At 41.9% G+C, this 27,510-nt stretch overlaps 2 protein-coding genes across 3 annotated transcripts; one reads left to right on the plus strand and one right to left on the minus strand.

Annotated features, from left to right (window-relative positions):
* Positions 1-237: 237 nt before the first annotated feature.
* GEMIN5 (gem nuclear organelle associated protein 5) lies at positions 238-17,178 on the minus strand. The gene is made up of 28 exons (XM_062609977.1): positions 16,997-17,178; positions 16,669-16,823; positions 15,809-15,990; positions 15,163-15,314; positions 14,815-14,946; positions 14,497-14,629; positions 13,880-14,039; positions 13,058-13,270; positions 12,365-12,450; positions 11,780-11,874; positions 11,042-11,178; positions 10,484-10,557; positions 9,908-10,089; positions 9,676-9,815; positions 9,090-9,261; positions 8,651-8,884; positions 8,089-8,202; positions 7,097-7,225; positions 6,438-6,533; positions 6,167-6,304; positions 5,569-5,716; positions 5,344-5,463; positions 4,313-4,523; positions 3,828-4,085; positions 3,046-3,208; positions 2,108-2,666; positions 1,539-1,635; positions 238-842 (listed from the first exon to the last, which is right to left on the minus strand). The coding sequence occupies exons 1-28, from the start codon at positions 17,151-17,153 to the stop codon at positions 687-689; spliced, it is 4,593 nt and encodes a 1,530-aa protein (XP_062465961.1). The 5' UTR covers positions 17,154-17,178; the 3' UTR covers positions 238-686.
* Positions 17,125-24,404, plus strand: MRPL22 (mitochondrial ribosomal protein L22). 2 transcript variants are annotated; one of them, XM_062609983.1, is made up of 7 exons: positions 17,125-17,290; positions 17,379-17,424; positions 19,075-19,213; positions 21,044-21,109; positions 21,620-21,697; positions 22,396-22,465; positions 23,624-24,404. In XM_062609983.1, the coding sequence occupies exons 1-7, from the start codon at positions 17,263-17,265 to the stop codon at positions 23,833-23,835; spliced, it is 639 nt and encodes a 212-aa protein (XP_062465967.1). In that variant the 5' UTR covers positions 17,125-17,262; the 3' UTR covers positions 23,836-24,404. The 2 variants fall into 2 exon arrangements, with proteins under 2 accessions (XP_062465967.1, XP_062465968.1); XM_062609984.1 differs by lacking the exon at positions 17,125-17,290 and having other exon boundaries at positions 17,416-17,534.
* The last annotated feature ends 3,106 nt before the right edge of the window (positions 24,405-27,510 follow it).

The following is a 27,510-nucleotide window of genomic DNA, read 5'->3' on the forward strand; positions in this document are numbered from 1 at the left end:
TGACCTAGAAAAATCCCTTACCTTTTGCTAGTTGTGCTGGAAACAAATATAGAAGATCTCACCCTCCCTATTACGTTGCATAGGTGGCTTCACCATGCAAAACTGAATCACAGCACACTTATCTACTAACTTTGATTTACAGAGTATGTTTAACAACAAAACCACCCCAGGCTTATTTTCAGTACCTGTGCCTTTGACTGATACTGATTTCTATACATCAAATGAAATGCCAGTTCATGCTGGTAGAAGACTTTATTGAAAGGAGGGAAGATAAACTCACAATACTTTTAAGAACAATACTTAGGTAAGGGGCAGTTTGCTTACAGAAACCATTGTTTTTCTTCAGGGTAGCTACTATTCCTTCTCTGCTGAAAAACAAATATAGCTGCTCCAAACTGCTTCTCTTGCATGTCAGTAGTAAGAGCTTTCATTAGCATAACTTCCATCAAATAAAAAAAGACTATACAAAACTCCTGTATACAGTTCAAGCCCACAACCTACTGCCTTGCAATTTGCTAACACAGTCTCCTTAAGGAGTAGTAGTTGACTGCAAGTGAGTCTGTATACTCCTGATTTATTGTGGTTTTATCCAGAATTACCCCAGCCATCAAAACAAGCCTTCACTTGAAGAAAGAAGAGCCGTGGTAGTGTAGGAAGCTCAAGGGAGACAGTGTGGTCTCAAGATGTCACGTCAAGAACCTCCTGCCACCCTTCCTATAGGCACCAGCACTGCCGTGTTTCCGAAGGAGATCCAGAGCCTGTTCCAACAGCTTAGGAGGACACTGTGACCCAGTGTGAAGGAACACAAGGCAGCACTCCAGCACATCCGGGAATGGGAAGATCTGCAAGACAACAAACACGAGGTGATGTCTTTCAATTATAATTGTTCAGCTATAACATACCTGAGGCAGCAGCTCTCCAAAGACGCTGCTCTGCAGTATCTTTAGAACAGATGATAGTCATAAATTGAATGTATTTTTGACTCTTCTTCCAGTGCATGAGCATTACCTGTAACCAGGTTTGCCCCCTTTTGCACAATCACCATGATTACCTTTAGTTATATTATAGACTAAAGAACAGAGGGGATGAGACAACCTAGGCAACACTGTTTTCAAACATGTCATGTGTAGTTTTTATAGTTCCTAAATGCCATTTTATACCTTAAATTTCTGATCTATCACAATGATTTTTGCTTACATAATTAATTCTAAGTAACAAGGGATTACTTTTAAAATGCATGGGAGAGATTCATTCAGAATACCCTTCCAACACAAACCATTCTATGACTCTGTGAATATCCCATTAAGTTTTTCCATGCAGGATCTTCACCTATACTTCCCAACTGTATGGAGAAACTCATGCTTTAAAGAAAGTTATCACCCTGATGCCATGTGTCAGTTCTCTCTCAAAACTGCCACAGGATCAGAAAGAAAGTCACTTTTCCTTACTTTCTGTATGAAAGGGATTCTATGAGGAGGCTGCCCCTTATAAAAAGACTGTCTTTTTCCAGAACCACAATGTCTCTTCTGAAAACTTACCTTCAAATTGTCTGGAAATTCTGCTAGTTTCTCCTTTGCTTTCAGAAGTTGCTTTGTGAGCTCAGGTAGCGTAATTGGTTGCTTTACTTCATCCTTACTGTCAAGAAAAGAGCAGCTGCTGTGAACAACCGGTTTGCTTAACTGACCACATTGCCTCTCCTTGTACAGCAAGCACAGGAGAGAGCTGGACAAGTGTAACATGCTCTAGCTCATTCTTGCCAAAGTCCTAAGTAACTGTTCAGCAAAAAGACAGACCTCTTAGACCACACTTGTCCTTTTCATTATCCCTCCCCTTCTCAGGCTGCCCTATTTATTCACTGTAACAACAGACCCTGTGTATCAGGGAATTCTCCAGCTGCAATAAGTGAATGTATACGGTGGCTGAGCCCCAAGAAAATGCAAGACTTCTGAAGTGTTGAAAGCTGTATGTTAAAGTGTCCCTGGGTGATGATCTTGAGATAAGAGGCAATCTGAGATAAGAGGCAATCTGAGCTAAGCAAGAAATCTGCTGCACAAACACACACAAGCAGCAAAACTTTCAATCCATTCATTCATGTTCTGAAGCTTACCCATTCAGCTGGTTGCTGTCAGAGTGTGGTTTGTCTGAACTTTGCTCCAGGTTACTTTCCTGGGTGCTTCCAGTTGTGTTTTCCTGGAGATTATTCCTCTCCTGCTGATGCTGACGGATCATACCTGCTAAAATCTGCTGGACCTCAGCTATATCTCTCTGGGTGTTCTGTAAAGCAGCAATCTCTTCTACAAGAAGCACTTTGCAGCCATTCAGTTCTGACTGTCTGTCTACTAAATCAACCGAGGTAGTTCTTGAGTCACTTTCTGCCTCACTTCTCTGAACAGTTGTATGGCAGCAAGTTTCATCCATCTCAACTGCACTTCGATCAGGAGTTTCTTCAGAGGAGGACTGACCTGAAATATAACTCTTCTCAAGACCTGTTTGCTCACTGGGACACAGCACAGGACCCAAAGCCTTTTGTGAAGCAAGGGAGTTTTTGGGTGGGTTCCACCACAGGTCATACAGCAGTCCATAAGCCACGAAGCCCTCTAAACTTCTACAAGCATCCATGCTCTGAGGATGTGTGCTGTCCAGTTTGTGTCTCAAGTTATCACAGCCTAGTAAAGAAAAACAAACACCAAAAACCAAGCATTACAAATAGTTTCTACAACTTTCTGAAGAAAAAGAGGTTTAAATTAACAGCTATTCCCAGAAATCCAAACCAGAGATTTACTTGGATGCTGGTGGAGCGGTGCAGGAAGCGAGGAAGCAAAGGCAGACATGTTTGCCATCTTTTTAAACACAGTACTCTGTTCTACCATGAGACCGCATGTCTGAATTTTGATGGCCCAGTAGCCCTTGCACTAGCCAAATTCCACAGGTTTCCACAGATATGGGTATGTCTTGCTCCTTCCAAGCATTATTATGCCTATTGATAATAATGGACACTTACAGGGAAGATCCTGCTGTCTGTCAGTGCCAAGAGAAGAGCCTTACCTTCAGGAAGGATGATCCTGCAAATCTCCTGCATCAGAGTGAAATTACCAGCATCATAACTGCGGGTCACGGCTCCAAGAATACTCTTCACTGCCTCATGCCAAGTAGCACTCCGATAGCTCAGGGCTGCAAGGCTCAGGTCATGGGAGATATGGAAAAGCACCTACAGGAAGCACCAGGGAGCATGATGGAATACTGTAAAGTATGAACATTGAGGAGGAGCAAAGAAACACAGCACTTAACCAAAAGCAATTTTAGCAACAGTGCAATTTACATAGTCGTCTTCACACAGGTGATAAGAGCACTTCAACATTACTTATAATGGTAAACTCAGCAGCTGTGCTTGTGTCCTACTAAACAGATGAGAGATGGGAGCACATCAAAGGTCAATGACAAGAGCTGCAGGAGCACCAGGCAATGAACAGACCTTCTGAACTCCAGAGTGTTTTAATAACAAGCAGCCCTGACTCCAACAGCTCGACACAAAGCCCTAAATCAGTGCTGAGTCCACTCAGCTCTGCCAGTCACAGCCAGCACATCTCAGTGCTTGTCACTGACACCATCTGTCAGTTCTTACCCTGCACAGAAACAAATGCAGACAAACTGGTGGCTATGTAAGCTGTCCCAGCTGCCTATAATCTATTTCTCCCACATTATAGCCTCATTCTGCAACAGGGTGCCAACACCAGCCCCTAGGAATGGCTGGCACAGCACCACCGGTTGTGTTTTCCTGCATCTGCCATAGTAAAGCTTAGTGTGCATATGGATCTAAATCCATTTACCTGCTTTGGGTGTGTGTTGCTGGTAGAAGGAGGATGCTCAACACTATGCAGCTGCTCCCATGCACATGTGGCTTGTTCAGTGGTGTCCATGCCCAGTACATTCTGCCACACTTCTACCACCATGTCCAAAAATGAGGCCTCTCTGTTGAGCTCCCAGCTGTGGTAGCAGGGAGGCACAGGGCTCTTTCGGTTGCAGGGATTTCTTTCACTAAGGCACTTGCAAAGCAGTTCATTAAGGCAGAAAACAAGTCTCTGTCCCTTTAACAAGGAAGAAAAATAGATCAATCAAGAGCACTGAGCTGCTGCCCAAAGAAAAGCAAACCCTTATTGATCACAGCAGATAGACAAATGTAAGAACATCATGGCTAGCAGCAGCTTGGTGATAGATTGTTACCCCACCATGGGCCCTTTGCCTCTGCAGAGGTACATGTTAATCTGAAGAGAAACAACACTAAAGAAAGCTGAGAGGAAACTACCAAACTCACAAATAGTGTTTTATGTTGCTGAAGGACTTCCTGAGCTCCCACCCAGTTCCTGGATAGCAGCAGGTCCTGGGCACATCTGAAAGACAAAGTTGCTGACAACTCTTCCTCTCCAGATATCAGCGCAAGCTCAGCAGCAGTTTTAAGGGATGTCACATCCCCCTTTTTTGCCAGCACCTTAACTGCATCATAGGGTGAGGAAGCCCCCAAATAACTGAAAAGAGAGAATGGCAAGTCAACTTGGTTAGTACTTTAATACTTGTTTTGAGTTGTACTGCAGCACATACAATTGGAGATAAACCTGTATTTTCCATGGGTTCTCAGAGCTGTCATGACTTTGCCTTACCAAAGTTTACAACAGACGTATGGTACCTGATCTGCTGCAAAGCTACAAAGGGGAAGTTGGACAGCCTAATATTCTGGACTGAAACCTCTGGTGGTGTGCACACCTTGGATAAGGAATAGAAATAGATAGACTGAAGAGAGAAGATTACTGTAATTTAACCTTAATGCATTGCTCTGGATTTCAGCTGAATACTTTCACAAGCGTGAACACAAGCAAGAACTGGAACCAGCATCAAGCAAAGGCCATTATTCCAAGCCAAAGTATTTCAAGCAGTGTTAGTAATTTTGATAGTCACAAATTTGAAGCAATCTGACTGGAGGAGTATGACCCAGTGATCAGGATACAAGTCCTACACTGCACATTTTCAGTGGAAAGGTTGGGAACATCCCACAGTCTCTTCATAGATATCCTGCTCTTAGTCTTGCTAGACTCTTTTTCAGAGACTTCCAGTAATGCCTATGGAAGGAGCTGGCTCTCCTTTAATACAGCATTTGGACCTTCTGCTCTGAACTGTCCTCTGTAGCTTCCTTTCCCACCTGTGTTAGAGGGAATCGAGTGAGATGAGGCTCAGAAACCACCTCAGACAAATAACAACCAGAGCAGTTGACAGATTTCAGCTACTACAAACCAAGAACCTTCTTTGTTTCAGGCATGGAACCGATTCTGTCTTCTTCCCAGTCCCACTCACCATTTGGCAGCCATAGCATAATGACCATCCTTTTCTAATACCGCTGCCCAGCTTGTGTAGAGATCCTTCAGAATTGGATCTTCTGGACGCAACCTGGCCTTAGCAATTACAATTGCTTCCCTAATGCACATAAGAGAAGCAAGATAGGGAAGTTAATTGACTGTGTACAAAAAGTGAACCCAAATATCAAATCTAACCCATTAGAAAACATAAATATACGGCAACCTGTAAAACTGGTTCACTCTCAGGAGGTCAATGGCCTCATACACTTTATGGATGGAGAGGAGATGGGAGGCAGCCTTCACATACTGCTCCTGAAAACACAACTGCTTTGCAAAGGCTTCTACTGTCCAAACCCAGGCCTGATACCCAACTGCAAAAGAGAAGGCAAAGTTTTAAAACTGGAAGAACTCTGGCGGGATGACATCATGTACCTCTTCTCTGCCTCAGACTAGTTTCTTAACCAACTGTAGGGCTTCACTACCAGTAAAATAAGTTTAAAGTATATTTACATCAGGCAGCTGTAAGGACCACAACATATTACAAAGTACCAACTTTATGCTTGGAAGTAAGAGCCTGCTCCTTCAAGAAGTCCCAAAGGAAGCCACTCTGTTTCCTGCTATCCCAACCTGTGGGTGCCTGTGGAAATATTCCGGTCTCAGTCATAAATAGGATGTGTTTTACATCTGATTTTTGTTATCAGGCAGTTAAAGAAGCAACTTCCAGTGTGGAACAATCACGAGTTTCCAACCCTGAACAATCAGAAGGAGGCTTCTCTTGACAGCTAATTCCATCTGTTTATGTGTTACAAGACCAAACGTACCCATGGGTGAGATGGCCACCAGCTGGTCTGTCAGCTCTCCCCTCTCAGCAGCTGCCTGGAGGACACCCTTCATATCGCCCTTCCACAACATGAGCTGCTGAAAGAGATCTGGATGTCCATTCTCCAAGTGATGTTTTCCTGTTGGAACCAAACACACTTCCTATCAGCTGGAATGCAATAGCATTATTCAAGCATTTTTCCCAATTTGTTTTCTCCTGGAATATAAGTTACAATGAACGTATTATCAAAGTGGATTCATTATTCCACTTACCTTCCACATCAATCATTTTGTGCAGAGAAGCCCTGTCTGTGAACAGTCCCAAGTGGATACGATCCTTGAGGTCAGGGGACACGTCTTCATTATGATCTAAACCAGGTAAGAAGAATGAATATTGAAGATTTGGTACAACACTGGGAACTGGGACCTTCCATGTCACTCTACTACTACATTGCACTCAACTGGTGGCAAATACTTTAGTCTTCTTATGTTCTGTCAGATCAGCACCTAGAACTTACTTCTAAGTTTGATCAGGACCATATATGTGCAAAGCATTTATTCTAAATGTAGCACAGCATATCTCTTTGCATGTTCTAAGGAGCAATACTGTGAGAATACTAACATCTTCCTCATGGTTTATTTTCTCCCACCCATATTATGCCTCTGCAGGTAAAAATACTTTGCACATGAACAGAGAATCCTACTCTTTGCAGATCAAAGCCTGGCTGTATCCTACTCAAAGCCTGGCTGGAGTGGCTAGAGTGCTGGAACACTGCAGAAGTCAGGTAAGAGACCACAACTAGTCACACACTTAGATAAAGGGAAGGATTTTAGAAAGATAATGCTTACTGGTCAAAGTCAAGTCCTTGGACATGTGCTTCTGAATACTTTTGAGCCCCTATCCTCCAAGTATTTTAGTTTTAGACTGATACCTTTGGTTTTCAGACACGCAGCCAGCCTCAAGCAGTCCTGATGCATTTCGTCTTTTGATCTGTGGTCCAGGAATGTGCTGAAGGGTAGAATAGAACGAGGCTTCCTCTTCTTCAGAGAGGCATCAGGAGCTGAAAAATCAGACATTTTACTTGCTGCTGCAGAGCTACAAGTCCCCTACAGCAGAGCTCTCCAGTTCAGGGTATTCCAAACCCCCTCTTCCTCACACAGGAAAACAAAAACCAGATGCCAAGTGCCACATGCACTTCTACTATGACTTCTGAATACTGATCACTTGGCATAGTTTTCTGCCCATCTTGTCTGGAATGAAACTAGCAAAAAAAAAGGCAGCATCTAAGCCCGCACTGAACAGCTGACAATCCGGGCAGGTAAAAGAAGCAGCAACTTAAAATGTTCAAGAGATTTTAGAAGTGCTCTGAGAGTGCCTGGAATGAGGACCTTGATACAGGACCTGACACATAGAATCATAGAATAGTTAGGGTTGGAAAGGACCTTAAGATCATCTAGTTCCAACCCCCCTGCCACAGGCAGGGATACCTTACGCTAAATCATATCACCCAAGGCCTCATCCAACCTGGTCTTGAACACTGCCAGGGATGGAGCATTCACAACCTCCCTGGGCAACCCATTCCAGTGCCTCACCACCCTAACAGGAAAGAATTTCTTTCTTATATCCAATCTAAACTTCCCCTGTTTTAAGTTTGAACCCGTTAGCCCTTGTCCTATCACTACAGTCTCTAATGAAGAGTCCCTCCCCAGCATCCCTATAGGTGCCCTTCAGATACTGGAAGGCTGTTATGAGGTCTCCACGCAGCCTTCTCTTCCCCAGGCTGAACAGCCCCAACTTCCTCAGCCTGTCTTCATACGGGAGGTGCTCCAGTCCCCTGATCATCCTCGTGGCCCTTCTCTGGATTTGTTCCAACAGTTCCATGTCCCTTTTATGTTGAGGACACCAGAACTGAAACATACTAACTTGCTTTCTCTTTAGGTGGATCCTTCTTCACAGGAATGGCTTTCTGGGCCACAAAAGTCTTTGGCAAGCTGAGTGATGAATAATCATATGCAAAGGAAGGTGTATCCTTGGACACTGTGGAGGTAAGTGATAAAAAAGGGAAACACGATTCATGGAAAAGCCCATAGCAGAACACTTAGATATATTCACATCCTGTTACATGGATTCTGAAATACACAGAACGCAAGCTTTGCTTTGCCATGGCACTGAACAGCTTTTTAGGGCAAACAAGTATTAAGAAAACATTACAGAGCTGTCAGAAAGCTGAACAAGGTGTCAAAACACACTAAGGTCCACCAGTATTTTAAGATTTATGACCAGAAGCCAACACTGATCAAAAATGATGTTGTTTCAGCCCAAACTAGTTTAGAAAATGGTGAAATACATTCCAGGACCACATTTCCTTCACCAAGACTATTTCAATAGGTGTTATGAGAAAATCTTCATGAAAATATTGAACTTGATGATGATCTGAGTACTGAACACTCTGGGAACCATTGAGCTAAGATGATTTTATTATTACCAGTTGTGGAGACTTTATCAGGCAACTCTGCCTCCTGAGCTTCTTTTTCTTCTTCATGGTCCGACACTCCGTTTTCCTCTGGCAACATCTCCCTTGCGCTCTCATCTCCATTCACGGCATCACTTGGATCCTGCTTGCCTGGGCTCTTTCCTATTCCTATAGGTTTTTTCTTCTTCTTGGCTTTGACTTTTGGTTGCATACTTCTTTTCTTCTCCAATTCTATACTCTTTTTGCCTGTAAAAGGTTGCAAAAGTTACCTGGATATTATCTGTAGAGATCAACAATTAGTTTCCAAGTAAGGATACGACTCAATTTAAACCTAGACACAGTTTATTCTTTGGAATTCAGCATTGGAACTTATCACATCAGTGTGGCAACCCTCTATTTCCCAGTTCCAACATCGTGTTCAGGAAAGGATCTGATGTTTGAATATACTTACCTTGAGGAGGCCGTGTATGCTCCTGCTTTGAGATGTGCCATTTATGAACAGAAAAATCATCTGCTCCTGTATAAACAGAATCTGGATCCACTGGTGACCACTGGACACTCAGCAGCCGGCCCTGGTGCCCTCGGTAGTTGGAGAGCGGCTCTTCCTTCATAACATCCCATACCTTAGAAACAAGGAAGAAATCCAGTTACTCAGAAAGTCTCATCTTCCCTAATACTCTGCATTTTTCTCTTCAGTGATTTGCACTTGTAGGAGCTTCTCTATGCATGTTGAACAGGTATTTCAAATACCACCATGGAGAAAAATCAGAGCTTCCTTTGTTTGCCTAACATCTTTTTTTAAGGATCTAAAAGTGCCAGTATGAAAATGGTAACAACTGAACTTACAAATCAATTTGTGAGTTGCAAAACCACACAGATACCTGCAATCAGGTATCCAGAACCAGGAGATGGTTCCCAAGGGTAAATGTGCACTACTTCAGTCATTTATCTCACAGAAGCTTTGCTGTTTAGTCAGCTCTAAAACACTATACAATGGATGATCTGAGATACACATCTAAAAGGCTGTGGAGCAATACCTGAGCAGTGCCATCATAGCAAGCAGATACCAATCTTCCCTCATGGTGGGGGCTCCAAGAGAGACTTGTGATTTTAGCTGTGTGCCCAGCCAGAGTTCGAAAAGGCTCTGCTATTGTCAGAGGACTTTCTGAAGTGCTCTCTGAAACAAAAAAGAAAAGCATCGGGTACGGGCAGCAAAACAAACAGAGTAAACCAGAACAAGATGCCAAAACTTGGGATATAATCTGTTACCTATGACGCTCTTCAGATTATGCACATAAATAGTGGCATTGATTGAGCCTGAAGCTATCAGGTAACTCAGCTCTGGCTGGCTCCCATGCTCATGATGCCAACGAATAGCGTTAATCAGTTTATGATGCTGCTGAATAGTGCAGAGCAACTTCAAGTTTGGTGCCTGGAATATTTCAATTGAGCTGAAAGTAAGAACAACAGTGTAAGAATTCCAGCAGTCAGTGAAAATGGGTATTTTTTGTTATCCTGCATGAGCAGAATTACAGGATATGAAAGAGAGTAACTAAATGAGCTTCTTTTCTGGATTCAACTCAAAACCTCACTTAACACATCAGCAAAAGTGCATTTTAATCATGAGTGGGTCCTTAAAAAGTAATTTAACATGATGATGTGGATCCTCCATGCCAAGAGCAGCTAAACCAACTAACAGCAAGGAATGCGGCATTATCACAATTCAAATACATCATCAGTGAAAGAACAGAGACAAACCAGGGCAACAAAAAGTACTTTTGCTTCATGACAGAGATTCTGGTCAGATCAGCACATAAACCACCTTAACCTCCAAGTGACACATACCCATCTTCATTGCCAAGAGCCAAGAGTTTGCCATCTGGCTTCCAGCTGATCTCTGTACGTGCAGGCAGTTTGTGCTGTAGAAAGAAGACACAACGATTGCCAAAAACTCTTCAATCTCTTTCACGTGCGTTCAACAGGGCAAGGCTGGCAACTGGATGGAGCAGCAATCATTCAGGACATTATTCAGGATACTATTTCAAGTGCTTTGAAACTGGAAAGCTCTGTATAAACTGATTGTTTCAAACAGCCACACACAACTTTAAAACCAGATTCTACTTCAATTTTATTTTTCTGGTTAAGAAAATGGAGTAACTGATGCTGGAAACACATGTGCATGTTGAGATCAGGGGGTAAAGAGACCCTTTTTCAGAGACAAACTGTTTAAATTGTTTGAGTCAATACATGCCTGAAGTTCATCTGTGGAGACTGTGGGTTTCAAACTTTTCATTTGTTACAGATACATCATGCGGGCAAAATCAGAAACCTACAACTACAAGGGCATAGAAACTATGATTTAGTTACCATGAATCCATAAAATCCCCTCAAAACTGTACTCACTTTGATTGAATTAGTGTCTCGGATGACTTTGTTGATGTCATTTGCCTCTCCATTAAGCTTCCAGGGGTTGTGTTGAAAAACAATACCTTCTCCAGCACAACTATATAACGTCACAGAGGGCTGTTCGCCTTCTCCTCCTATCCAATAGAGGAAAAAAAACCCTAAATATACCATGTTCTTCATCAGTCTTCCCAGAAGGAATCACTCCTATTATAAATCAAAACATTTTAAAAGGATATAGATGTGCTTCAGTTGCCTGTGCTGAAATTGACTAAGAAATTCTCACAATTCAGTCCTCTGCTTCTACAAACAGATCTCTCCGTAGCATCATCCCTGAAGTCATTAAAACTCCCTTTAAAGTTCAGTCCTTAAATTCAAGTTGTGAAGAGCTAATGGAGTTTTGATCAGTTCAAATGGTAGAAACAGACTTCTGGAGCTAAGGAACACATATTTGCAGGAAGCCTGTGCAGATACTGCTCTGTAACACCCTGAAGTAAGAGCAGGTGTGGTGGACACCTAGTTCCTGAAGCTCCTAGATTTCAAACTGGAAAAGGTTGTTTTGCTCCCTTGCAAAACTATTAACAGCTCCTTCAGCAGAATGCACCCTTAGCTGCTAGAAAGGATTGCTACCAAGCAAATAGGGCTCCTTTTCCTATGAAGGGATGGCATACCAACTTCATGGCATCTGTGTACTCTGCATGGATGTTCTACTTCATCACAAGGCACAGGAAGACTCACCAGGAGACAGAGGAGGAGTTGGAGGCCCCCAAGCTAATGTGTACACAGTCTTCTTGTGGTACGTACTGGAGATCTGAGGTGGCTTATTCTTAGCACTGGGCAGGAAGATAAGGAAGCAGAGACAGATTTCAGCAGAGAGGAATGCAAAAATAAAATCAACATATTTCCAATGATGAAATAAGACACCAGGCGCTTTAGCATCCTAAAGCCATGGCATAACCAAGCCTTCCTTAACATCTCCTGTAGGACACTACTAAAATCATAACAAAATTGTCCTGATGACCTTCACTTGCATGTTGCTTTTCATTCTCTGAAAATGCCTTTCTGTCTAAAGCCTTCTTTGACTGATATTCTTGCACAGGGGTTCTCTGGTCATGCAATTTTAAGTAAAGATTACCTTAGAAGCTAACAAACAATAATGGAGAGATTAAAAGATGCACTGAGAATCCAACTGTTTGACTAGTTTTAATTTAATCCTACTCTTGTCTAACAGTGAAGATATACCTCAGAGAAGACCACAGCCCCTCTACATGGTAACATACCAGCAGGATCTGACACTAATGAATTTGAAAGTTACTTTCTTACCTGCCGGAGAGGGTGTCAAATATGCCAACTTTTCCATCATCTGTTCCAAAAGCCAAGCAGCCTTCCTTAGTTGGATGCCAGGATAACTGCAAGCAAAGCAAAAAGAGACTCAGAATGACACAAGCTACAACTACAGCCACTTGATTTGATCACTCTGCTATGAGCAAAGGCTCCCCCCTTGCAGCTATAACGGGATAAGATGAAAAGGATTAAAATCAGTGAAGTACTATTTGATGTTTGCATTACAAAATAGAAATGGAGACTGTGGTAGAATGGTGAGAAGACTTTTGGTGTGAGTAACTTCCATGTTTTCCTACTGCGAGCAATTCCACCAGGCAGTAGCCTCTGGCTAACCACTGGTTAAACCCAACTGAAGACATCCATGTTGGGTTTTGAGCGTGTTAAACTTCCTAGCAGAGCAAGCGCAGTCACAGATAAAGAAAGGAAGGATCATGAAGGAGGACAAATCAAAGAGCAATGAAACAGCTGATTTCACTAGATGTAATGCAAGTATCTAGGGTAGTTGAAAGTTTGTTGCCAGATTCTAAAATGTATTGTGTACCAAAAGAATCAAGTAGAAAAGGAACAACTTGGCTTTATATATTGTTAGTTGGGAAGAACCTTCTTTGGAGTGGAAGAAAAAACAAATGGGAGTGAAAAGATAAAAAAAGCAGGAATCAAAAGGACACTTACTGCTGTAACTTTGGACTTTATGCTTTGCCAGAAGGTTTTAACATCATAAATATTGTTCATGGACAAAGTATTCCACACCCGGATCATGCTGTCTCCAACACCAATGGCAAGACAGCCCGTGTCCACAGGGGAGAATGCAAGACTATAGACAAATCCCCCAAGGGAGGGCATGGTCCAGATACAATCAAGAGTTGACAGGTCCCAGCACTTTACCTGAAGAGTAAGAAAAAAGGAATGGTTAACAGAGACTGGGATGACAAGGAGAAGCAAAGCATGAGTGAGATAAAGGGTCAAATTCAACGCTTGACATTGTATGTGGTCTCCATCCTGAGGATTACATGTCACAGTCAGGGCTGCAATAGCTGGAAGACTCTAATGGAATGGACAAAATGGCTAGATTTTAATCCTATGGTCCTCTTGTAACTTAAAAATACAAGGCACTCTCCTGCCTGGAAAAGGCAGAAAGTTAAAAAACAAACAAAAACAAAACCCCTTTAGTTTATACCAAGTAGATGATTTTAAGAAGGAAAAAGACCTTTTTAAAATGAAACATTCAGGAAAAAGATGGTAAACTCCCTTATTAAATGCTTACCATTCAAGTCTAGAATGTTGTTAACAATTCACGCCAACATGGTAACGGTTGAGTTTATAAACTAACAAAAATATACACAGGGACTAGGACAAATTTTAGGCAACGATGTTACAAAAAGCTGCGGTAAACCCACTTTAAGAGAAAATCCGTGGCCCTAAACGAGGTAGGCTCACTCAGTCAAACTGTACAGGTAGGGCTATTTTTATGTTAACTTTATGAATGGTTCTTACATCTCTGTCCATCGAAATCGAAAAAAGCAGTTCTTTGTCTTGATGCTTCACAGAACTCAGATTGAACACAATCCGGGAATGATTTTGTCCTTCTGAAGATCCTAGAAGAGTCCACTTGCGTTTGCCAGACTGGGTCAAATCCCAGAGCAGCAGTTCTCCTCTGCAAGATGTAAATGTGTACTTCATTGTTCACTTCAAAATTATAATATAGGTTAATATAATAATATATAGACACTATATTACATGTGTACATATTGCAAGTACAAGAGCAATACAGCTTGACATACATCCACATCATGCAACTATAAGCAGATACACACATGCAGCTTTCACCCTACAAACCATATCCTTAGCTACCACACTGAAAACTGACATCATTTCCTCCCAGTAGATGGGCAAAAGCCCAGTTTAGCAGACAATATTAGGTTAGATTATCAGACAAATTATAGGACTAGTAGTTTTCTAGAAGTCTGAACTCACACTTTAACTCTTGGTCTGTTTTCTCTCTAGTTATACTGGGAAGGAAGAAGGGGATGTCAGCTTTTCCTACGCAGTTCTTCCTTAAGGCTCAATAAATTAATCCACAGCTATTGCTGGGATCTGTGTGCCTTACTTACCCAAAACAGCTGGATACAATTTCAGTGGGATGACCAGGCGGCCAGTGAACAGTCAGCCAAATTCGCTCCTTAACAGTGGGATCAACAGCTCCACCTCTTCTCTTTGTGGGTGGCAACTTCAAAGTCATTACACCTATGGAAGCAAGAGGGATCATTTAGACCCTCAACATCAAACACATCAACATTCTCAGAGAGAAAAAGAAGTCATGTCAATCTGAAGTATGCTCCCCATGCTTTAAACTATCAAGTTAACCAATCAAGGCTGCATTTAGAGAGTTCTTCCACCTACTGTTATCTCACATTATCAATCTTACTCACTTCTGCCTCTAGTGCAGCTCCATATTCGTACGGTCTGATCTTTGCTTCCTGAAGCCAGGTAACAACCTTTCTTCGTGGTTGTGTCCGGTGTCAGCTCCCCATTTGGAACTTCACCTTCCTCTGAAGGAACAACTGAATACCATTGAAGTCATGTTATTATACTTGAAAAGTCAAACTTTATAGAAATTACCTGAAAATATATTGATTTTTAGCAGAATATACATTACTGAACTTACCAGTTGACTTTGCTTAGTGACTTACTGACTTTCTATAAGGAATTCAATGTACTAGAAGGACATTTACACAAACTAAACCCAACTTTATAAACTATTAATCAGTTCTACATACCTGGGAGCTCATCTTGCCAAGCAGATAACCTTTCTTCACCAGACACAGGGCACCAGGCCAGACAATGTACTTCATCGTCATGGCCTCTCAGCCGATGCAGTACTTCTCTTTTCCTGCTGATATCAATTATAACCACCATGCCATCCTTGTAGCTAAAACCAGAGATTTAAATTAATGAAGAGATTCTTGGATCCTTTTGGAATAATACCTAAGTCAATTTTCAAGCTCTTTACTAGGATCACCATTACTGTGTTACAGAGAAGCCAAATCACAAGCCACAAGGGGAGCAGCAGTAGCCTAACAGTCCAGGGGAGCTCCATTTAGCACTGGTGTACCTGCAGCTGCTTTTTCAAGAACCAATAATATTTGGCTTAAAGAGTGTCAGCAATTCATTAGTAATACAGCTTCCAGTCAAGTCTAATTAAAAAAATTACAGTTTTAAGATACTCCAGAGCAGCAAACCAAACCTGGGCCCTTACACTGTTACAGATTTCTGTGTTTGGCAGGTCTACCAAATCTAAATGTTATTTCTAGTTTGTTCTATACCAGAAAACCACTTAAAATTAACCTTACAACTGTGCAGCAAAAATTCACAATAAGGTTCTTGCAGAAGAAGAATGGAAAACAAAACTTAATGAATATTTACCCAATTGCCACCAGGTTTTCATGATGAGGAGAACAAGTGAGACAGAAAACTGTCCGAGGCTCTGGGAAGAACTGCTGGCTGTCACTTCTGTTGTACCAGTAACAAACAATGACTCCTTTTTCATCACCAGACACAATCAGATCTTTCACAAGAGGTGACCAGTGCAGTGCTGAGATCGCATTCTGAAGAGAAGAGGATTGAATACATTTCAAAGCTGTTTTGCTACCATCTAACATGAAATAAGAGGTAGAAAATAATCTGTAAGTACACCTCAGCATCAGCTGAGTTTGTTCTAAAGGTTTTCAGTTCTTCGAGGCATTGGCCGATATGGTGTCCTGAGTCAAGATAGCTGTTCAAATGCTGGTTCTTAGTCTCCCCTCTGTGGAACAGTAACTTGCTGAACAGATTTAAAGCAAGCTGGGTTAAGTGCAGTGAGTACACGCTACAAGCACAGGCACTTACTGAGGCTTTGATGGTAACCAACAGCTTATTAAGGTGATGTAACAACAATGCTGGCCTAAGGCTACAACAAAAAGCTGGCGAGAAGCATTCAATGTTATTTCATTGGTTTTGAAATCATCAAATCCCAGACTGAGCTGGGTTGCAAGAGACCTTAAAGTTCATCCAGTTCCAACCCCCTGCCACAGCAGGGACACCTTCCACCAGAGCAGGTTGCTCCAAGCCCTGTGTCCAACCTGGCATTGAACAGTGCCAGGGATGGGGCAACCACAGCTTCTCTGGTTAAATTGAACCGTGATTACAGCGACATTACCCCGCTCTGTGTGCAAGACCCGAACATCCCTCCCTACCCTGTGCCTTCTTCCACCTCCCCAGCCCCGCGGCCCCCGGGGACACCCCACCTGGTGCCGACTGTGCTCCACCACGGGAGCCAGCGCCTCCGTATCCCAGATTTTGACGCTCCCATCGTCGGAGCTGCTGGCGCAGAGGCTGCTCTGCCCCGGGCAGTGGCAAAACGCGAACCCGGAGATCCTTTCCGTGTGCCCGATCAGCTCTCCTGCACCGACACAGACCGCCATCAGACCCCCGTGAGCTCTTCAGCATCCCCCCCTCTCCATGGGTCCCGCCGCCCCCCACGTGCCCGAGCGGCAGCTCCCGGCGGAAGCGCGGCCCCGTGGCGCTCGTATAAACCAGGGAGGCTGAGGGCCCGACATCCCGCTGTAACGGTACCGTAGAACGCAGGTGCGGCGCCGCCGATCTCCAGCAGGCAGACGCGGTGCCTCGCCGCGAAGCCGAAGAGGCGGCCGTCGCTGCTGGCGTCGCTGCAGCGGCTGCTGTACCAGTTGGGCGAGGCGGGCAACACCCGCACCCCTCCGGCCGCCGCCATCGCTCCCCCTCCGCCCACCGCACGGGCGCTGCCGCCAAGCGCCCCGCACGCCGTCGCAAAACAACGCGCCTCGCCGCGCGTGCGACTGCCGTGAAGCGAGGCCGGGAAGATGGCGGCGCGGTGGGCTGCAGGGCTGGGTAAGTATGAGGGGCCGGGGCAGAGCGCTGGTGTCAGGAGGGTTTTACCTGCTCATTCCTCGCTTGTTCCTGTGCTGGTTCTTTATAGGTAACGCCTGTGTGCGCGGTCTGCTGGGTTTGGCGCGGCCGGAGAGGTGAGTGTGGCGCTGACGTGATCCTGGAGCTGCAGGGAATAGGCCGCTCTGTGCCCCTGTGGTGTCTTTCTGTGTGCTTGTGGCATGGTGTGGTGTGGTGTCTGGTGCAGGTCAGTGGAATGTAGTGCATGTTGCTTCTCTCTGCGTTCTTCCTAGTCGTTGCTTTTCTGTAGTTGCTGGTCTTTCCGCTCAATCTGGAGGAACGGCAGAGTGGTGCTGGAGGAGCATCGATTGCTTTTGGCTGTATCCCTGACTTCAGAAGAAAGGCTGGTGTGGGCTCTCAAAGTGCAGAGCTTTGGTCTTTCCTAGAGCCTGTGGGGGGAAATTGGAGTCATTGTGTCACTGAAGGAAGAAGAAACAGGCATCTTGTCTCCTGTGCTTTACTGACTTGCATTTGAACAGTTACATGATGATGCTTTACTCAGTTCTTCTAGTCTGTGTATGTCCCACTTGTTACTTATGCATGATGCTTTCTAGAAAGCTTTATTTCCTGTTCCCATTATTTACCCATCTCTAATGTGGTTTTGTTTGTTGCTTGTCACCATTTGCTTACAAGTGTTTGTGTCCTGTTCTAACGTTATGATAGTTGCTTTTCATATGAGGTTGGATTACCTTAAGGTGGGGAGAATGCACGATTCTTTAGTTTGTTAAGTGTATTAATGTTCTGTTAATACCAGAAATTCATTAGTGATTAAGTTGTTCAAGGGCAAAAATGATATTCATGCGCTTGTCAAATATTTCCCTGTATTAGTGGATGCTAATGTGTCTGGTGATGATAAATTATTGTCCCGGTGAGTGAAAATTTTAAGTATTAAGCAAATAAATTGCTTTTGTTAAATATTTTGAAATATATTCTGTAACATTTAAATCTGTATATTCTGCTACTCCCTACTGTTAGGATGTGAAACCTTTAAGGTGTACAACGGCCTTTTGAAACTGATCAATATGTACACAAAGCTGTTCAAACCTTAGTCAAATTCACAGTGTCTGGTCTTGAGCTCCTGTGTTTCCTGTAGTTAGAAGTGGCTGCCCTGTACTGCTTTATCTGGTCAGCAGATGGCAAAATAGAGCTTGGTTTTTCTACTGAATCCGAGGTGAGCGACTGAGAACTGGAGGTTTTTGCTGTCACTGGCTTACATTGATGTGATTGCATTTGGAAAGTAGTTTTGATTGTCTTTCCTTTCAAATCTCAGAAGGTTTATAAACTTATATTATTTTGTGGATACTCAGTCTACAGTTGAAAAATGAACTGTTTACTGCCAAAATGTTGTAAGTAAAAGGTAAATGTGTACTGGACAGTCTTGGAAAGAAGTAAATGGTTTGTGGGAGTAATAAACCCTCCATAAGAACAAAAAGGTGACTACATCCTTGTGTGACAGTCCTGGGACACTGAATGTGGAACCTCATGCTATGTCACTGCCACTTACCAGACCACTGTCATGGTTTGCTTTAGGAAGCCTGAGGCTTCTTACTGAATTAAAGTGTCCTTTCAATGCAAGCTATAGAGGACTTGAACAGTTTTATTTTGCGAGTACTCAAATGTGTCAGTTCTCTTTGTCAGGACAGGTAAGTTCACAAGTTTCCAGATAAACTGGGTAGGGACAAAGAGCTCTGATGTTCAGCAGCAAACACTGTGGTCTTGTCTTGCAGGTGGCTAGCAGCCAGTAGCCTTTTTCCTCTGTCATGCATCCACACATCATGCACAGCTCTGCAGCAAATTGGAAAGTGGGAGAAAAAGAACAGGATTGTTTACCCTCCACAACTGCCTGGAGAACCTCGCAGACCAGCTGTAAGGATGTCCCAGGGAACTTAGTTACCTGTTTGTGTTTGGCTGCTTCTGATTAAATTGTGATTGTCTCTGAGTGACTCCACAAGACATTGGTTTGATAGTTTATTTGTCTGTTATTTAATAGTTTAGTTAGTTTGACACACTTATATTGTAAAAGTTAACATCAATTTGTATGTTTCTCATTTACAAATTACATTGGAGCTTCACGTTGCAAGTATGTGATGCAAATTGCTGAGGCTTCACTTTATGTAGAAATCTCTGAACTACAAGGACGTAGAAGTTACCAAGGATGTGTCATTATACACTGTTTGTAGTGACAGTAAGTAACTAGAGAGGAATGTCACTATATTGTTGCTTCTGTGCACAAAGATATAAATGTAACTTTCCTTGAGCAGTGGAACTAGTGGTGCCTTTGATGTAGGTACAATAGAGGACGTGCTCTTTTCACTTCTTAATTTCTTTGTGTTATCGGACTTCAGAATATATAATGCATTGCCTGTTGTTGTGGTCTCCCCTTTAACTAAGCTCTTCAGATGTTTTCTGTCATAGCCATTGCTCAAAACATTCAATATGTACTGAGAAAGGTTCTATGGGGAGGGATGTGTGAATCAGATATGGCATGTTATTGAGGTGTTTTTCTTAGGAAACTGTTTTATATATGCTGTCAGTGGGGTTGTTTCTTCAGTCTGGTGCACAAGAACTTGTGTTTTACTAAGCCATAAACTGCAGCAAGAATCTAAACATCCTTTTGTTACCTGTATGCTCAGTGTAGGGTCTTCTGCTACTGTTCAAGACAACTTTTGGTAAAGTCAGCATACATAAACCGGTCACATTTTTCAATATAGTTGAAATAGGTTGGGTTTTGATAACAGCAGGTTTATGCCCGTTTCTCCCTGTCCCTGGGAAGTACAGTTACCTGTGAATAGGAGCAAGCCTCTTAAGTTGTGCTTGAAAACTGAGTGTCCTGTGTTTGATCACTGAAGGGATTAATCAGTGCTGCTTTCTTTATAGCACAACCTGGGAGGATTTTAGGTTAATTGTTCAGTATTTCCTCACTCTCAAGAACGGGTATTTTGAAATTGCATTTTTGTAATTGTTCTTCATTAAGAATTAACGTTCTGTGGCCTCTGTTAGGCAGCAAAGTGAAGTGTTTGCATCTCAAAAGGATAGAGGGTTTTTGGATGTGCTTTTCTGGGCCATGAGCATTTATCACTTCTGTGAACGTTATGGCCTAGGACATAGAAATACTGTGCTAACTAATGCAGTGTATGTGAAAATGCAGTTATCAACCAACTCTGTTATTAAATCAGGTTTTTTTTACCTGTTCATAGCAAATGCCACCTCTTTAAAAAAAAACCAAACATATATATTGATGTTAAAACTTGCTAGTTTTAATCCCTGTTAGTAAAATAATAATGTTAACTGGGTCTTTCAGACAGCTATTCATGCCAGTCAGACTTGAAACCCTCTTCACTTCTGAAGAGCTATTGAAGTTCAGTCTGGAATATTGTGTAGTTGCTGTTCCAGTAAGTTGACTTGACAGCAAGAGTAGTATTTTTTAGACTGAATGGTTATGTCTGTCATAGACTGCTTCAAAATGTGGGGAGGAGGAAATGAAGAGATGATGAAAAAAGTTTGTGATTGTCTAGCTACTTCTCTTTTTTTAATGCTTTCAGCTTCAAAAGTGTGCCTGATTTGTGATGTTCATGGTATAACAGGAGAAGTCATATTAGTTCTATTCTTAGTAAGAACACAGTGTAAGGCTTATATGCTTGAATCTTCTTTTCACATCAGAATTACTGATCCTCCCACTTCTTTTTTCGCACCTAGGAAATATATCACTGTCGGAGGGAGATAAAATACAGCAAAGATAAGATGTGGTACCTAGCAAAACTGGTAAGCAAGAAGTGCTTTGTACTGTATTTGTTACAACACCAAATTCAAGTGCTGTATTTGCCTTAACAGCCTTGTTCAGGCACAGTCTAATCAGCAGCTTTGTAATAGAGTCCTGGGGAAGGACATGCATCTGTGCAGGCGAGCGGCTGTGTGTAGTTTGGTTTAGCTGCTTTATCCTACTACACTCTCAAATGTGTACCCAGGATCAGGTGCAGATCATGCACTGTGGAAGCATTTTTGTGTTTGCTTCTGCCTAGTAGTAGCTGGCAAGTGGAGCTTTGAAGGATAGTAATGGACTAGTTTTCTCTTTAAAGAAAACATAATTAAATATCAAGATTTTTTTAATACTTAGCTCAGAAGTTCTGTATTTATTACATTGAAGAAATGGTAATTAAAGAAGTTCTTTTGATTTGCTTTTTATAATGGCAAAATAATTTCAATACTGTCTTCTGAATAAGAGAAGGGAAATGTTTGTAATTGCAGAAGCTAACTTTAACACTTTGATTTCAGATAAAAGGGATGTCCATTGATCAGGCTCTGGCTCAGCTGGAATTCAGTGATAAAAAGGGAGCAAAGGTGATCAAAGAGGTATGCAGTAGGATTCTTTTAACATTCCTAGTTTCAAGAAAACTTTCAAATCAATACCCATCACCAGAAGTTTGGAGTTGTTTCTGTGTTTTTCTGTTTCTGTTAAGCTCGTTGGGAGCACAGTCAAACAATGCTTTTGTAGCAGTCATGTAATGTTGTGACTTAGGAATATGCCAAGGTCCCTTGTGCTGCTGGTTTAACTTGTAATAATAATAAATTACACTGGGTACCTCTCTAACAATGTTTGGTGTTAAGTTCATGGTAAACAGTGCAGAATCCTTGCACTAACAGTTCCTACATGTGTGTGCTTTGGTTCTTAAAGTTGTGAGAGATGAAAGATAACCATCAGGGAAGGTTCTGTAAAGGCATGAAAGCTTTTCATAGACTGTTGTTTCCAGTCTGATGTGTAATTAGACAAAGGTCCATGGATGGAAGGCTGACACATGCTGGTGGAAACCATCTTTTCCACTCCCTTTCCTCCCAAAAAATGTAATAAAATTGTCCTGCACCTTTTTCATTCTGTATGCAAAGAACATATTTATGTGCAAGATGCTTGTCTTTTAACAATATAGATCTCTAAGGCACTAACAGAAAAAGTATTCTACAAGTTTGCAATTTGTTCCATCTTATCTGGAGATAAGAAATAGCATTGCTTAAATTCCTACTCAGCATTTCCATTTCTTTTCCTTTTGTTACAGGTTCTGTTAGAAGCTCAGGAATTGGCAGTAAAAAAGCACAACGTGGAATTCAAATCAAATTTACATATAGGTACTTTTTCCTCCCTGCTCTTTCAAGTGAGGTTTTGTTGCTTTAAATCAGCTGAAGTGATGGAGGATGGTTTCTAGTACACTTGGCTTTACCAAAACATGAAAGGCAAGTGTACAGAAGTTAGTGAGGTGGTTGAGCCTTCAGCCATCACTTTGTGTTGGTGTCTGACTGGTGTTCTTCTGACACCTGGATGCATTGTTTTTAAGACCTGTTCATCTTAAAGTTGAATTTCTGCTATGTGAACAGAAAGTCCTGAAGAGGAGGATGATTGACATGATCATGAAAGACTAGACAACAAGAAGCAAACAGTTACTCCTTTTTATTGTTGCCAGTAGATGTAGATGCTGGAAGCTTTGCCCATGGCTTAGTACTACTAGATTTGCAGGATCGGAACCTAAACTTCTGTTTGAAACAGTATAAATGAATATTGACAGTAGATTTCTTTACAAAAAGGCTTTGCTCTAGATGACTACACGGTAAGTTTGTAATAACTACAGTGCTGTCTAAAAAATGTTAGAGAAATGTTTACTTGTAGGTGGTTTTTTTCCCAAAGGGGAGAAAAGTCCCATCTTTCCAAATATGGCATAAATGTTATTAAGCTGACCTCATAAGCTTCAAGTAACCTGGATTGGAGAGCAGATTTGATTAGAAGTCTTTGGAGCCTTCCAGGCCTCTGCCATAAGAAGGTTTATCTGCTAGTGCAGGACTGGATGTGTAGATAATGAAAATACTCATGATGAATGCAATAAAGGGAGAAAGGAGAGAAATGAATTCTGTAAGACTTCTGCAGGAATTCATGAGACAAATTGCTGAAAAGCAGTGAAATTAATACCACTTTCAGAAGATCTGTGTAACCCAGTCAGTGCTCAGTGTGGTTTCCTTTGTATTTTTCCTTTACTACACATTCATCTTTGCACGTATACTTTCTAAATTCACATTTTTGATGCTCCTGAAGAGAGTTAATTCAACTAACAGGCTCCTCTATAGCAGTAATCTGCTAACTGTAGTAGAAGAAAGATGGAGGAGGGAATCCTGAGTAGAATTAACTTTTCATATGCAGCTATGAAAAATACACTGGCAAGACAGCGTTTCATTGCAGATGTGTAGTAGTTGAGTGACTGAACACTCTTCTCTCTCCCTCCTGCCGTTTTCTTTCAGCCGAATCAACGACGGGCCGAGGCCGCTATACGAAGCGGATTCGTTACCATGCCAAAGGCATGTTTGGCATCATGAAAATCGTCAGGTGCCATTATTTTGTGAAGCTGGTGGAAGGTCCCCCTCCTCCTCCAGAGCCACCAAAGACTGGGTTTGACCAAGCCAAAGAATACGTGCAGCAGCTGCGGAGTAGAACCCTTGTTAACACACTGTGACAAACTTTTGTGACTGTCTAGGTATTTGTTTGATAATGTAATTATGTAAAAGAATAATTAAAATAATGCTTTAGTGATATCTTTGGTGATGTTGGAGCTGGATGATGCAAGAATGGTCATAGGTTTTTGTTCTTATTTGTTAAGCCATAGGTATGGAAAAGTCTTGGAAAAGCAGCAACAGATGTTACTTTTCCTGAGTTATTCGAACCAGAGCATTCAGGCTCTACCTTGGACTATCAGATCTAGAGTATACAGTGCTGTTATAAAGCTTGACAGGAGCTGTGTTTGTCCTACATTCATGCAGCTGTCTTGGTTATGTATGGTTGGGTGTTTTATTGTAAAAATCAGTGCTTGACAGCCATGTTGCAAGACCAAGACTTGCACGAAAATTGCTAAAATTTGACAAAGTAGCTACAACAATGGAACAAAACAAGTAACAATAATAGTTGAGATTATCAGGCATCAGTTTATGGTTTCTTTATCTGGGCTGTCATGTTTTTTCTTAGAGTCTGCTATGCATCTTGGGCATTGTGTCTGGGAGTGGGGAATAAAAACCCATTTAAAGTTCAGGTTTTGTCAGTCAGTAGGTGGCAATGTTTAGTTTGTCAGAGAGGGAAGTGGCAGTGAAAACTCAAGTGTTGGAACTGTTTTTATTCTGACCATGGCAGAATTCATGACCATTAACAGTCCGATAGGTGCATGGGGTTCAGGTTGTTCTCTGGAAACTGAGTGTGGGCAACAGGCACAGTATGGAGAAAAGCTTGTCTTGCTGAAGAGTGAACTAATGGTTCTGCTTTGGAAACAAATTGCTTTTTTAATTTCGAGGCAAGTAAGATGCTTGATGGATTTAATGTGGAATGGCTTGTTGAATATATAAATCCAGACTCTGAAAACAATTCCATTTTTATCATTACTCTTTGGAGAGAAAAAGGCTGAGGTCATTAGGGGGCAATCTCATTTCACTCAGACACATTTTCAACTGGGATGGCCAGAGATCATCAGGATAAAAATATCAGCATAAAATGACATCAGCATAAAAAGAATGAGTAGTTGCTTGTTTATGTAAATGTCTGATATTTAGACCTTTTCCATTCTGAGAACATTAGAATGTCAGATAAATTGCTTAAATTTGGGTCTTTTTACCACACCAACCAGCGGTAGCTTTTCTTACAGGTATTTTCTTTGAGCAGTAATCGAATGATGACAAAGGGACAGTTCCTGTAAGGAAACAAATTAGCTTTGTGTCTTAACGAAGGTGGTATACAGCTGTTTCTTTTGGCTACCAGAGAAAAGGTCTCATGATGTTAAAGAGTGATTGTGAAGTTACACAAGCAGTATATGCATAGCTTGGGATTGTTAATGGGTGCTTGCTTGCAGTCTGGTTTTCTGCAGTGCATTTTCAGACACATTACCTGCTTTAAACCTCCGATTTAGTAACTTTTTTCTGAAAGGTATGTTCCTGATAAAACTATCTCTGCAGTCCCTGATGGGGGATTGAAGAACTGTTTCTGTTGTGCTGTGATAAACAGCTCTGCTTTGCTCTGCCAGCTGCTCTTAAACTCTTTTGTCATACTGAATCTCTTACAAGTTGTAGCAAACTTAAATGACTTAATCTTTTTTTGGAGTCAGTGATCTGGGAGAAGACTAAGGAATTGCAAAAAAAGCCAAGCTTAATAAGCCCATGTCATCTAAGCATGTAAAATCTGCCTTCTAGATATTTTATTCCAGGGCCTGTTTCTCCTGCATGCTCTATATTTTGCTTTGGTCCCTTCTGGACCTCCAAGACAAGGTTGTGTTGTTATATATATCATCACTATAGTTGTGAATCTGCAGGTGGGGAGAGAAGTGAGAATGTCACTGATGTCTTTCCCAGCTTGTTTGTTATGCAGCAACAAGGAGCCCTGATGCTCCTTTAGATAAACAGACCTGGCTTTTAAAATTCTCAGTCAAAAAAGCAAGATTCTTGCTTTTCATTCTTGTTTTCTTTCTCAAAATACTATGTGGGAAGACTGTGACTTGCTTTTCAACATTCCTCTTACTCCTTAGTACCCCTTTCTGCCTTCTTAAGCATCACCTATCATGGATTCTTATGGTGCTGGCCAAGGAAGCTCCATGGTCATGTCAGTAACATACAAAGATGGGAGACTTGGTGAGATGAGGGGCTTCAGCTGGCTTATTCTGCCTGGCACTGGTGTCTGAAGTGATTTCTGTGATAGAAGCATTAAAACATTGCTGTAAAAACCTGTTTGAACCTTTATAAAATTCAGTTAAGATCTAGAGATAAAACTTTATACTGTCAAGTTCTGTATATAAATAAAATCTGGGGGGATTGATTCTACCATGCTTTCTTGCCAAGTGATACATCTACACTTCAGTTAAGTATTTGATACGGATTCAGACAGAAAATGCCATGCTAACTTCAACAAGTCTTTAGCAGATGATAATTTATTACTGTGACCTCCAATAAAAGAACATTCTTAAATGAGCCATCACCAGGAGGGAGGGAGAGTGGCACCTCTACTTGATGCTGATTTTATGAGTGACGTTTGGGGGCACTGTAAACTCGCTACTCATGTATGTATGTGCTGATGTCAGAAGCTGGAGAAGGAACAAGTATGCGTGAAGGTGTAGTAAGGCTTCAGGAAAATCTGAAGAGAGCAGCACTGTGAGCTGTGCTCAGCAATGGGAGGTTTAATTGAGGAAAAGTTAACAAGCCCAACAGCAAGTTTTCACAAGCATTTTAAAGTATCCAGTGAGAAAGCTGAAGTACTTCTGTCAGTCTGATGGCTTTTTGGATGTTTTGATTATTTTTTCTTCCTTTATAAAACTCCTGGGCAGTTATTGGGGAGGTAGTTCATCAAAGGTAAAAAAAGACTCAGGAATAGTGTTATAAAGTGGTCATCAGCTTCTTGACAAATACGGAAGATAAATGTGATAGTGACTGGACCTGTTCAGGTCTGTACTGGAAACTGCTGTTTTGGGCTTGGGTGGTATCTGTGCCCAGACAAGCGTGTTTTGCCCAGTGCTTCAGCTGTGTCACTGTATGTGGCATGAACTTGTCTAGATCAAGGTCACACAGCACAAATCTTCCCATTACTCTTGTTTGCACAAACGGGAGGTGTGTAACACTGCTGCCACTGCATTGCGGAGTTGCTTGGACAATCCTTCAGCCACTGGAGTGAAGGAACAACAGGAATCACTGTTTGCTTTCTTCCAGTCCCTATGAAAACACACTGCTGGGAGGCTGGAAAGTCGTTTGCAAACAAAATTCTCCTTTAAATAGAAATATTGTTACTCCTAATATCCTCCATGAACCATAGGAACAAAGTGTGACATTCTTCACCATACAGTCCTGTTGAAAATGCCCCTATTTCAAGGTTTTCAACGAACAAGCAGTTATTACTGAGTGACATCTGTCCAGCTGCACTTCAGCCATGTAAGTTAAAATAGTTACTAAACAAACGAGACTGAAACAGCAATAATAATCGCACAAGTTAGTGTTTGCTGGAGCCTTACCTAGGGAAAATAACTTGAGAGAAGAATTTCAGGAACTGACTTTTGAGTACTAGGCTGAAGTAAGGAACACGATACCTCCTGGGCGTAGTCAGCAAATGCAGAGATAATTTTGTATTTGCTCTATAACATCAACACTCCTGTTTCAGGGAAGTTATATGG

The sequence above is a fragment of the Pezoporus occidentalis genome, unplaced genomic scaffold, assembly GCF_034315485.1.
Source record: "Pezoporus occidentalis ecotype Australia unplaced genomic scaffold, CSIRO_AGI_Poc_V1 ctg142, whole genome shotgun sequence".
Classification (NCBI taxonomy): domain Eukaryota; kingdom Metazoa; phylum Chordata; class Aves; order Psittaciformes; family Psittacidae; genus Pezoporus; species Pezoporus occidentalis.